General features: G+C 40.3%; 2 protein-coding genes across 5 annotated transcripts in view; both read right to left on the minus strand.

The window, feature by feature from the left end:
• LOC118376224 (cell adhesion molecule 3-like) overlaps positions 1 to 13517 on the minus strand; it is a 218397-nt gene that overhangs the window by 84630 nt on the left and 120250 nt on the right. The window lies entirely within an intron of this gene.
• Positions 1291 to 12375, minus strand: LOC118372783 (NACHT, LRR and PYD domains-containing protein 1 homolog). The gene is given in 16 exon segments (XM_052476228.1): positions 1291 to 3395; positions 6597 to 6686; positions 6778 to 6933; positions 7090 to 7239; positions 7473 to 7556; positions 8051 to 8143; positions 8441 to 8497; positions 9206 to 9373; positions 9762 to 9842; positions 10045 to 10933; positions 10936 to 11017; positions 11019 to 11149; positions 11152 to 11331; positions 11334 to 11762; positions 11899 to 11928; positions 12131 to 12375. Coding segments are annotated over 16 exon segments (2880 nt in total). The 5' UTR covers positions 12330 to 12375; the 3' UTR covers positions 1291 to 3334.

A 13517-nucleotide genomic window follows, 5' to 3' on the forward strand; every position in this document is an offset into this window, starting at 1 on the left:
CAAACAGTATACACACAACATAAACATATATAGTATGAACAATTACATGTAATAATGTATTTAATTAGACAATAATAATATCAAGAAGAAACATAAGTATGGTGGTAAAAAATGCATGGGAGTAAAATATATTACAATGAAGGAAGTACTGCAGTGGAAAGTTCAAATTGGCATGTTTAGTGGTGCATATAATACAGAAATGTCCATATAATATTTAACGATACAGCATATTACATTGTTTATGGTGTGAACCATTCCCATAAAGACTCCAATGCAGGTAAGATCTGTTCAGTTCAGTTCATTTGGCTTAATCTTGTAGTCTTTCTAAAGTTACATTTTGAAATTACCACCCCAAAAACATTTCCAGTAAGTATAGTTAGTATCAGTCCAAATCTAAGTGGTATCAGGATCAAAGGTATGTCTCTTCACTCTTGTCTTTGTCCTCTGTCTCTTGTATGCTTTATTTCTCACAATCTCTGTTGTCTTTGTCCTCTTGTTATATTTTTTATACCATCTCTGTTGTCTTTGTCCTCTTGTTATAATTCTTATACCATCTCTGTCTTTGTCCTCTTGTTATAATTCTTATACAATCTCTGTTGTCTTTGTCCTCTTGTTATATTTTTTATACCATCTCTGTTGTCTTTGTCCTCTTGTTATAATTCTTATACCATCTCTGTCTTTGTCCTCTTGTTATAATTCTTATACAATCTCTGTTGTCTTTGTCCTCTTGTTATATTTTTTATACCATCTCTGTTGTCTTTGTCCTCTTGTTATAATTCTTATACCATCTCTGTCTTTGTCCTCTTGTTATAATTCTTATACCATCTCTGTCTTTGTCCTCTTGTTATAATTCTTATACCATCTCTGTCTTTGTCCTCTTGTTATAATTCTTATACCATCTCTGTCTTTGTCCTCTTGTTATAATTCTTATACCATCTCTGTCTTTGTCCTCTTGTTATAATTCTTATACCATCTCTGTTGTGTTTGTCCTCTTGTTATATTTCTTATACCATCTCTGTTGTCTTTGTCCTCTTTTTATAATTCTTATACAATCTCTGTTGTCTTTGTCCTCTTATTATATTTCTTATACCATCTCTGTTGTCTTTGTCCTCTTGTTATATTTCTTATACCATCTCTGTTGTCTTTGTCCTCTTGTTATAATTCTTATACCATCTCTGTTGTCTTTGTCCTCTTGTTATATTTCTTATACCATCTCTGTTGTCTTTGTCCTCTTGTTATATTTCTTATACCATCTCTGTTGTCTTTGTCCTCTTGTTATACCATCTCTGTTGTCTTTGTCCTCTTGTTATATTTCTATAACCATCTCTGTTGTCTTTGTCCTCTTGTTATATTTCTTACACCATCTCTGTTGTCTTTGTCCTCTTGTTATATTTCTTACACCATCTCTGTTGTCTTTGTCCTCTTGTTATATTTCTTACACCATCTCTGTTGTCTTCATCATAGTCACTATCCAACAACACAACACCCTTTACACTTTATATAATCTCCAGGCCTATTGCTTTCTTTCCCATTCCACGTGTCATCAATATTGCTTTCGTTCCCATTCCACATGTCATCAATATTGATTTCGTTCCCATTCCACGTGTCATCAATACCGCTTTCCTTCCCATGCCTTAACACAATCTCTATGAATGATTCTCCATGTAGAGCGAGTAAAACGTTGTCATTACAACTGAGCCTCTTGTCCTTCTCCTCAGAGCACTGGTCAGCAAGCTTCCTGCATCTCCTCCTGCAGAGGTAAGGGATGATTAACACCTGAAGAAGTGGCACACCCTATTATTAACTTCAGTTGATTCATTGGTTTATTCAAGCCTCAAATAACTGATAGTAAGAGATAATCAACGAGGGGCTATTATGCGTTCTATGGAAAATAAGGGAACGACGTGGAAGGTGTGTTAGACAACGCGCTAGCGAAGTGGACTGACCTTCCACGCAGTGTTGCCAACTTCTCAGTAAGGAAAGTAGCTATTGGCTGTCCTAAAAGTTGCTAGAAGTTGCTAAATGACGTCATTGCCTAATTTGCATAATCGGTTGTGTGCATGAAATTGTGATGGACGCTGTAGGAGAGAGGAATAATGTCGTGGGAGAGACAAAAAGTGAGTAAAAAAACACCCTAAATATGATTAGAACTACAAATGAACTTTCTTCTGTCGATTCTTGTTTTTTTATGTCCCAATTCCAACCCTCCTCCTTTATCCTGGCTTGGGACCGGCAAAACTGACCCAAAAGAGACACTCTGGCGGAGTTACTTCGTTTTCATTTTAGTTTTTTTGTTTCGTTTTCTTAATTTGGTTTGGTTTTTAACCTCATGGTCCACGTAGTAGCCTACAACAAGTCACAGTAAAACATGAACATTTTTAACCATAACATAAAAAATAAAAAAATTGTATTCAAATCTACATTAACAATCTAAATGGACCAAAAAGAGACAATATAAAAAACGGTCAATGGCAATGTGAGAAAATGATGGTGACTAGTCTGTCCCTAATTCAGGTTAATTGTTTTCTTTTGTGTACCCGCATGCCCGATTCATTTGCAGTCTGGATGCGGAGGGGTGAACATCTCCTGCTCTGACTGCAGCTGGGAGGGACTGCTGCGCGAGGACTGGGCCGCCTGTGAGTGCTTTGGGACAGGGTTGGGGCCCACGGCAGCACCCGCTGCTCGTTTAGAAGAGTAAGAATGATAAGTGCTTTCACGTCAGAGTCTCCAAAAGTCTCCAATAACACCAGAAAAAGTTGCTAGATTTGTCGCAGGACCCTTTTTTGAAAATGTGTTGCTTAGAGGGGTCTGAAAACTCGCTAAATACAGCGACAAAGTCGGTAAGTTGGCAACACTGCTTCCACAGAGTTGCATTACTTTCTAGAGCCCCAATTCGATTATCCCTTTTATCGATTATCCCACAGCTATAATTGAACACATTTTCCGCTAGACATTTGTTCATTTGCTGGTAAAAATGTGTTCATCATCCACTGAAGTACAGTAGCTTGCAAGTTCACTAGATTGCTAAAGTAGTTGCCGTGGTAACCAAACAGACTTGCTAGTTTAGCTAACCAAACCATCAGTCCTCGTCACATCCTCGTGTCGTCCTCGTCACATCCTCGTGTCGTCCTCGTCACATCCTCGTGTCGTCCTCGTCACATCCTCGTGTCGTCCTTGTCACATCCTCGTGTCGTCCTCGTCACATCCTCGTGTCGTCCTCGTCACATCCTCGTGTCGTCCTCGTCACATCCTCGTGTCGTCCTCGTCACATCCTCGTGTCGTCCTCGTCACATCCTCGTGTCGTCCTCGTCACGTCCTCATCTCATCTCTCATCTCATTCTCGAAGCACATACAAATAGATCTGAGGTTTTCCCCCTCGGTCCTTCTCCAATGTGCTTTAAGGAGGCAAGGAGAGGATGTGACAAATCAAAGAAATACAATTAAGATTCAGTGTTGGATCTGATTTTGAATCGAGCCCTAAAACTTCCTTGACTTTGTCTTATGCCCAGCAGGTAGTGCTCTTTGTTCTCGTAAGAGGCATGTATACTTTTGCCAAGTAAACTCAGCAAAAAAAGAAACGTCCCGTTTTCAGGACTTTGTCTTTCGAAGATAATTCATAAAAATCTAAACTTCACAGATCTTCATTGTAAAGGGTTTAAACACTGTTTCCCATGCTTGTTCAATGAACCATTAATGAACATGAACCTGTGGAACGGTCGTTAAGACACTAACAGCTTACAGACTGTAGGCAATTAAGGTCACAGTTATGAAAACTTAGGACACTAAAGAGACCTTTCTACTGACTCTGAAAAACACCAAAAGAAAGATGCCCAGGGTCCCTGCTCATCTACGCTTTAGGCACGCTGCAAGGAGGCATGAGGACTGCAGATGTGGCCACGGCAATAAATTGCAATGTCCATACTGTGAGACGCCTAAGACGGCACTACAGGGAGACAGGACGGACAGCTGATCGTCCTCGCAGTGGCAGACCACGTTCAACAACACCTGCACAGGATCGGTACATCCGAACATCACACCGGTACAGGATGGCAACAACAACCCGAGTTACACAGGAATGCTCAATCCCTCCATCAGTGCTCCGACTGTCCACAATAGGCTGAAAGAGGCTGGACTGAGGGATTGTAGGCCAGTTGTAAAGGCAGGTCCTCACCAGACATCACTGGCAACAGCGTAGCCTATGGGCACAAACCCACAGTCACTGGACCAGACCAGGACTGGCAAAAAGTGCTCTTCACTGACGAGTCGCGGTTTTGTCTCACAAGGGGTGATGGTCGAATTTGTGTTCATCGTCGAAGGAATGAGCGTTACACCAGGCCTGAACTCTGAACCAGTCCCTTCCCAGGGTTGGTTGTCACACAGTATGGGTTTGGTTGGCACCATGTTTGCTTGTAGTTTATTTATTTTATATCAGAAAATGAAGCAATATAGTATACACAGTCTTATAATGCTGTTCTTTGATCAAGGATATTTCTAACAAATTTCAGCATTTTATGCCTCGAATAACATATGACATTTTGAGTAAGCACGTGTGTGTGTGTGTGTGTGTGTGTGTCTATGCATGCATTTGTACAGGTGTGTGTGAGAGAGTGGCATCAAATCGTATTGGCCACATACACATATTTAGCAGATGTTATTGCGGGTGTAGTGAAATGCTTGTGTTCTTACCTCCAACAGTGCAGTCGCAATGTCCCACAACAATATGTTACAATGGGTTTGATTGTTTACCTGGCTACCCATCCACTTAGCTCCAGCCGAACTGACTGTTCTGATTGGTTCCAGAAACCAATGGGTTTGGCCAGAGATGGTGATGTCATCAACTTCGATACTCTAATTGGTTAGATTTATTAGAGACAATCCAATCACTGTTGAATGTGTTTTGTACAACGACTCTCATTTTGAAGTCACACATGACTTCTAGGATGGTAGATTCAGACTGAACGTATGGAATGATAGAGCAGTGTAATTAAATTTAGGGTGTGTCGTCAGGCAATTGGATTGTGACAACCAACCCTACATTCCACGCTGACATGAATTGACAATGTTAACCATTTCAGATTGTTTAATAGTAATGTGTACTGGGTTGTAGGTGTGATTGAATGGTACAGTAGGAATAAAAATAATATTACTATACTTGATATCAACTTCAGCAGTGATGAATGTCCATTGGGGGGGTGAAGAGCTTTGAGGGGGCTATACAACCGACTGATGGTCTGGGGGTAAAGCTCTTGGCCTTTCTTTTGGACAGTTTTTGCCATGATGCTCCTGCACTGCCCGTGTCTGTGTGATTGAAGCTGGGAGAACAGGGAATGGGGCTCGGGTGGCTGATGATCTGAAGCTGGGAGAACAGGGAATGGGGCTCGGGTGGCTGATGATCTGAAGCTGGGAGAACAGGGAATGGGGCTCGGGTGGCTGATGATCTGAAGCTGGGAGAACAGGGAATGGGGCTCGGGTGGCTGATGATCTGAATCTGAATGCTGGGAGAACAGGGAATGGGGCTCGGGTGGCTGATGATCTGAAGCTGGGAGAACAGGGAATGGGGCTCGGGTGGCTGATGATCTGAAGCTGGGAGAACAGGGAATGGGGCTCGGGTGGCTGAGCTGGGAGATCAGGGAATGGGGCTCGGGTGGCTGGAGAAGCTGGGAGAACAGGGAATGGGGCTCGGGTGGCTGATGATCTGAAGCTGGGAGAACAGGGAATGGGGCTCGGGTGGCTGATGATCTGAAGCTGGGAGAACAGGGAATGGGGCTCGGGTGGCTGATGATCTTCATGAACTTCCTGCGACACCTGGTGTTGTAGGTGTCTTGGAGGGCAGACCGTGTGCATCCAGAAGTTCGTTCAGCATATCGCCCTTTGATGCGCCTTGTGGAGTTGCCGTACCGACGCCATTTAAATTGGGAGTAATTCCTTAGTACTGTGACAACCAACACCAGTCTCCCCTAACATATGTGGTTAGCTGATATGTAAAATACCTATGCAGGCGTTTTAAGATCTGGCATGCATCAGCAACGCCTGGGCAGAGAAATGCACCTTTTGTCCATACAGAGTCATCCATCCACCGTCTGAAGCCCAGTTTATACCTGGTTCTAAAATGTTTCCTTTGTCCTGACATTGTCTACATTCTGATTGTGCCCACATTGTTAGACAGGTGGAGACTATTTGTGACCTGATTGTGATCAGAGTAGTTAGGCACACATACTATCTATGTGTAGACATGTTTCTGAAAATGTGGACACAATCAGAATGTGGACAAGATCAGGACACAGGATGTTAGCTCCAGGTATAAACAGGGCTTTTGTCATGGTCACTATAGAATATTACAACATGGATAATCGTCACAATCTGTCTCTGAGAATGTTTCTCCTTCTAAAGTGCACTGAAAAAAATCATTACAACTGAGCATCCAGTCCTTTCTGTCAGTACACTGGACAGTAGCCTTCCTGCATCTCTGCCTGCAGAGGTAAGAGATGATTTACACCAATTATGAGTTTCCCACTTTGTGATTGACTTCAGCTGATTTAAATTGGTTAATTTAAACCTCAGATAACCGATATAATATACAGGAAGTGCATGCTTACCCTGTGACGACTAACGTGCAGTCTGGGCGCGTCTTTGATTCACGTAAGCATTGTATTCCTTCCTCCAATAAGAAACCGATTACATTAACGCTGAGAAAGAGAATAGAAGAGTCATGAGTGGATCAGTAACACTGAAACAAGGATGTGAACACAGACTGGTAATATAGTATGTTGTACTCACGATATCGTCCTTAGGTTTGGACAGGCCTGGCTGAGACGGACTACACTGGTAGCACACCTCTCTGTCATGCTGCTCACCATCAGAGTTATTTCCTCCAGAGAGGTGTCATGGTGAAGCAGCGAGATCAGTTCATCAACATGCTCATCCCACTCTGGACTGGTAGAGGTCATTCAAATGACAGAAATACACAAACAGGCAGTAATCAAATCATGATAAAGAAAATATTTGACATACAGTATGTTTGTATTTGTGTGCAGACTATACAATACATGAATGTACTGTGGATATTTTATTGAAGCCCGTAGTCCTTACTGTTGAGTGGGAAATAGCTGAAAGAAGCTTCTCAAGTCAAATACAGGATTGCCAGATAGGGTTAATTCAATGCTTCCGACTGCTGACTGGAACTGTAGAACATCACTCCAACTATCGCAATCATTTAAATCGTTGTGTTCAATAGTAAACCTGAAATACAATACAAATACAACATTATTTTAATCCTGTACACATTATTGAATACCAATGAATGTTTATTCACTGTTTGGCTCCGGTATGTTGAGCAAAGTTAATTACTATATGGCAGCAAGTCACATATCAAGGCTTTTTAAAGGATATGTGACGCAATTCATCAGTGAAAGGCTCACATTAGGTATTTGAGATTTGCTAAATTAGGAAGTACAGCACTAAGACTCCCTCACCTTAATTTATCTACAGGGTGGATGATTGCAAGCAGGTCATCCACGTCAGTGTCTGATAGGTCTGCCACACGGCACACAGTCAACCTGTCATCAGGAACAAATAAATATATTTATTTACTTAGTTATTTAGCAGATACTCGTATCCAGAGCAACTTACAGAAGCAATTAACTTTTTCACCGCGGATTCAAACCAGCCATCTTTCGATCACTGGTCCAACGCTCTTCACTGCTACACCTTTACTTCTACACATTACTCATAGGAGGAAGTTAAACTGTGATACAGTATCACTTCTTTAGTTAAACTTGAGTGCAACAAGTAGGCCAAAGAGTATTGGTAAATCACAGCTGTGTATCTTTTATGCAGGTTCGAAGCTGGGTCTCCCGTGCATCGCTAGACTGGGTTAGCACGGTGAGCTAAAGCCTAGGCATTAGCATGGGGAGACAAAGCAAGTAGTCAGGTCCCAGACTCATCACTTGAATGTACCTCACTAAACCGCCTTCATTACATGTACAATACATTCAGATATCCACTGGTTAATGTGTGATTCCTGGTATTAAAGATGTGAAATGATACTTACTCTACATCACTCAAACTGTAGCCAGATGCTCGGATGAAGACACAGATCATTCGTAGTTCTGACACTTTCAACCTAAGATGAGTTTGGGGAGTTCTTCACAGAATATATTTTTTAAATTATTAAATGAATAACTTAATCAACAAGAAGTAATCAACCTTAATAAACTAAAATTACTTTCACAAGCAAAAACATTTATTTATCCACTGATCAAATAAATATAACTAACCTCTTTGCAACTGTTCATCTTATTTCATGTCACAACTATAGCATGCAACATCATTCAAATACACATTTCTAATTAGTCTCTCGTGGACAGACTATCAAGCATCTGACCAAATAATGCAAGATTATAACCGAGATTACTTTCAATTAATATTAAAAGATACTCACCTCACTCCATCTTTCTGTAGCTGGACACTCAATGCAACATTCCCACAACTATGAAGCCTGAGGAAACAGTGATAAGTCATATTCTTGACAATTTAATATACAGTATTATTGTGGAAATTATGTATTGTTCAATTTTGGTAACACTTCCCATAAATAATCTCCATTAATATCCTCATAATGCATTAAGCACATTTATAATGCCTTATGATCAATGCATAAAGCATTGTGATGCATGACATACAGTAGTTGCTAACAACTGCTCACAGACATCTATGACTACACTTCATTTACATTTGAGACATTTAGCAGAAGCTCTTATCCAGGGCGACGTACAGCTAATAGATTTTGCGACACTCACATATCAGTAATAGTAAGTGAAGCTTGTAAGTCATATGCACATTTTTCCATTGGTGTACATACACTTTCGAAGAATGACCACATTCCTAGAGCAATATGACCAAGGCTGTTTAATGTCTTATGAAGCAGTGTTATAATGCCTTATAGGAAACTGTCAATAGGAAATAGTGCACTATATGTGCTCATCAAGGGGTACATTCTAATTCCCCTGTGCTTCCTGGAATGCACGTTACTCTGTCTTGCACACCAAACATGACGGTGCTTTTCATATAGGGCATTATAACACTTTATTTCAGACATTATACTGCCTGCTCAGATGCAGTCTTTTCCATTTTAATGTAACTCCCAGTCAACTGATAATATATCATACAATATATCATTTAAATGAATGAAAGATCTTAGACTTACTCTATGCTTTCCAAGACTCCATGTGCCTTATTGATGAGGGACATGAATTTGTCAGCTGTATTGCTGGTGATGGACTTCACTCCAATTTGAACTTTTCTGGTTTTGTGTTTAGTGAGACAAACAAGCAAGTCCTGTACTTTCTCATCAGAGAAGTTGGTCTTATGCAGACTGAAAAATACAGACAAATTGGAGTGAGGCACAGAAAACACAATTTATTTTAAAAACAGTCCCCAAAACATCCATATGGTAACAGAAACATGAATAGTAAATGTAATATTTATTTATCAAACGCATATATGAATCTGATTATCAACCTTAATGAAGGATATTTGTTGAAGGTTTGTGTGAACCATCACTAATAACAGACTAGTGTGGTTTGAATAATGTTGTTTCAAAGTAGTAGACTGATGGTAGAAAAGTTATTGAGAAATGATTATTCATATAATTGGTATGAATTGGTCTGAGGTTGATGATGTAGAGATGCAGTACATTAAACTGGAAAACTGTTTAGGGTGAATAAGGTTTGATGTTACAGTAAAGATCATGTGATTCTTACTCCAGCTCCAAACTCTTTCCTTCTCCCAGCGCTGTCAACAGACCATCTAAATCATCATCGGCTAGGTCGTCCACCTGCAACCTACAAACAGTGTCCCAAAAACAACCAGTTGAGTGACTGAAGTGTCTGAAATAATTAGTTTAAATTAGAATAAATATCCATGTCCAAACTAAACATTTTGGCTACATTATGAGGTTCCAAGAGAAACATTATACTGAGCATAAATCAGTTTACATTATTATTATTATTATTAGGTGAGAAAGGAAAAAGCAATAATACTCACACAAGATCTTTACATTTTCTCAACCCTGGTGAAAGCATTTTCATGTTCTCTGCAGTTAAGTTGCACCCACTCAGACCAAGACTTTCAATGGACTTGCAGTGCTGAAGACAATACCTCAACACCCAACAGTCTGTGTTTGTCATGGGAGTCCCGGTCAGATGAATATCTGTGTATGTTTCCATGGCTTCTTTAACAAAATCATCTGCATGGAGCTCATATAGACAATGAAATGTGAAAAGCTGCATTGTACGTCTAACGATTCGATCCTCCTTTCCTTTTTCAATGACTTCCAGAATAAAATGTTTGAGCTGGGTCCAAATTCCTTGAGAACAAGAGATGTGTTTTTCCTCCAGTCGTTTTGCAACTTCCTTGTTTGCGATGCCGAAGAGAAATTGAACTATGGGTAGCAGGTGACTGTTTTCTTTTCCACGTCGAACCTTGGAAAGTAGCTCTCTCACTTTCTCCTGAGCTTCCTCATCACCCAGTGACATGTATGAGAGGGCTGTGAAAAACTCCTGGAAGCTGAGGTGCATGAAGCTGTACATAGTGGTCTGACTTACTCTTTTCTTTTGGAGAAACTTACACAAGAAGGGGACTTTGGAAGGATCTGACACTGTCTGTGACACACTATCATGGTCAAATGACACCTGCTGCTCTTCCATTCCCTGTTCTGCCAGCTTGCCTAGTCCTTGGAGGATAGTAAGAGCTGACTGACCTAAATCCTGACAGTGGTGCTTCAACAGAGTGTCAACAAATTCAACAAAGATGGAGGTGGTGGTCTCCAGTGATTGTATCATCTCTGTGCCTTCATCAAACTGCTCCCTATAAACTGTGCAAATGATCCAGCAGATGACTGGAATGAAACATGCGGTGAAAAGGGTTTCATTTTCCTCACAAAGTCATAGGCTTGATGTGAGTGTTTCTTCTGTTTGAAGAACTTCTCAAAGTAGACCTTCACGCCTTCTTCCGAAAAAGCCCAATATCTCAGCGTATCTCACTGGATGTTTGACCACTTCTTTTAGTTTGTCCAACGCTGTGGATCTGGTGGTGACAAGCAGAAAGGACTCGGGTAAGATATGTTTCCATATCAGGCCACTCAGTGTCACTTCGGGGAGCATTGTGTCCACGGGTCCCTGGGAAGGGAGTCTTTAGGTACATCAAGTGAGAATTTGAGCTCATCAAAGCCGTCTACCAGGAATAGAACCCTCTCAGGAGACTGGTGAAGGACCTGCTTGATCATTGATGATGAACTCTGATCGTAGTTAAGCAGATCCATCAGACTTTTCTCCCAGTGGCCTGGTTCAGTTCTTTGCACCTCAGGTGAAAAACAAAGTCAAATCGGTCTTCGTAAAGTCTTCCAAAGGCCCAGTCAGACATGATCTTCTGACTGGTAAATGACTTGCCAGTTCCAGAGTGGCCCTGCAGTATCACTGTTCTCTGAATGTCTCCGTGCTCGTCTGGATCAAACAGCCGCTCCACTTTGGTACTCTTGTAGGCCTCGCTGTCCCTCTGGTCCATGACTTGATGAAAGTTCTGTCCTCTGGAGCGGATCTCCTCCTCTCTCTCTCTCTGCTGACGGTGTTTCTGGATGATCAGGGGCTCAGTGTAGCGATCATCTAGCTTCACATGTTCTCCAGGGAGAGAGTTGTACTCCTGCACTGTGGCATATTCACCTCTGATGAATTCCTTGTACTTTAGGGTTGCTGTGCTTTTGTCCGCTACATGTTGATACGATAACAGAAAGTCAATTCATAATTTTACACATTTTTCTGTTGAAAACAAACAATGTTTAAATCATATTATTTGAATCATATTAATGTTGATATTTACATAGGTGGAAAAGACATGGCTTACCTTGTTGATCTCCTTGTTTGATGTGGAATTCTATGTAAATTATACAAATAATGAATAAATACCTCACATTAAAGTGTTATTACAGTACAAGTTTTCACACAAGATATTGTTGTGGCAGACTCTGACTACAACCTAATAATCCATTGAAAATGTTAAAACACAACAGTCAGTTTCACCTTTTCCTCTACAAACTGTCTCTCAAGATTACATGTCTGTGTACATCCTCACTCACCCAAATCCTGGACCAGATTAGGTTCATTCTCCCTCAGTGTGGAGAGAAAGGCAGATTTCACTTTGTTTCCTCCAGAGTGGAGGGCTTTAAAGAGCTCCCTCATTTTGTCCTGATTAGTCCTGGCAGCACTGATGTTGGAGTACATCTCTTTATGAATCATGCCTTCAGCGAGCAGCTCATCAGCTATAGGCATCACCATGGTGACCCTCTGAATGAGCTGGGACCTGTGTTCATCCACCAACTCAGCATCTATGGAGGGCACAGGTTAAACTTCATTATTATCAAGACTATACAAATTATTTACACTTTAACTGGCACAGCAAGAAGAATAAAAAATATCTGGATTTTTTTTTCTTTCTCAAAATATCTAGAATAGTCTCAGTAAATGAATTTTTGTTAGCATTGCTTTGATAGATAATGATATTGCATGCAACTCAACCACGATGCATCTCAGCCAGCCAGGTTGAGTTGACTAATTAAGAGTATACACATTTTTTGGAATTGGCATAGACTTTTTAAATCTAAAATGACTTTGTCTTCTTCATTTACTGTACCTTAATGGAAGATAGCATTACATGAGGATGGATATCAAATATGATACATTTGTGTGTCAAAATATAAATTTTCAAATGTATATAAAAAATATATAAGTTTATATTAATTTAATACAATTACATGTAAATTATGTTTTGAAGATAACAGACAACAGTAACTTTATAAATTTGAAAGGATTTTTGTATTTACAGACATTATCAAACAAATAAATAGCATTCCTCAACTGAAGTTAGAGCATATTTTTAAAGTTCTAAAATTGTAAAACAACATATTAGTAGCTTAATCATTCTTAAATTAGGTGTTTGAGATGAAAACAATGATAATTTTACAAACTGGCATTTTGAGATGATAACAATATGCCAAGTAAAATGTATAGGTTTAATTTAATTTGAAATGGGTTTAAAATAACCACCAGGTTGAACTGCCTGTTAAAAAGGTTCTAAATGGCACATGTCATCTTGGTTGATTATCATCTTGGTTACATGAGTAGGTTACATGCATGTCCCTTGCAAAAAAAAATATTAGGGAAGACTGCAGCATCATAATTCTGCTCAGTTCAATAGCTGACCACAAGATGGTACTGTAGGCTACTACTTTGACATGTCACAGTTAGGAGACCCAATAAACACAATCAAGTGATATGGTATAATAAACAGCAGACTACACACAATACACGGGTTTTGCTGCTAGCAGTTGGTAGAGTTTGGTATTTGAGGGTTTTGGCGTGGGTGATAGTTGTGGATCGGGGTTGGACTTAACCTGCTGGCGAGGCCTCCTGCTGGTGGGGCAACCTCCCCAAGGTTGTGCTGGGCCTCCTGCTGGTGGGGGCAGC

The sequence above is a fragment of the Oncorhynchus keta genome, chromosome 23 (genome assembly GCF_023373465.1).
Source record: "Oncorhynchus keta strain PuntledgeMale-10-30-2019 chromosome 23, Oket_V2, whole genome shotgun sequence".
Classification (NCBI taxonomy): domain Eukaryota; kingdom Metazoa; phylum Chordata; class Actinopteri; order Salmoniformes; family Salmonidae; genus Oncorhynchus; species Oncorhynchus keta.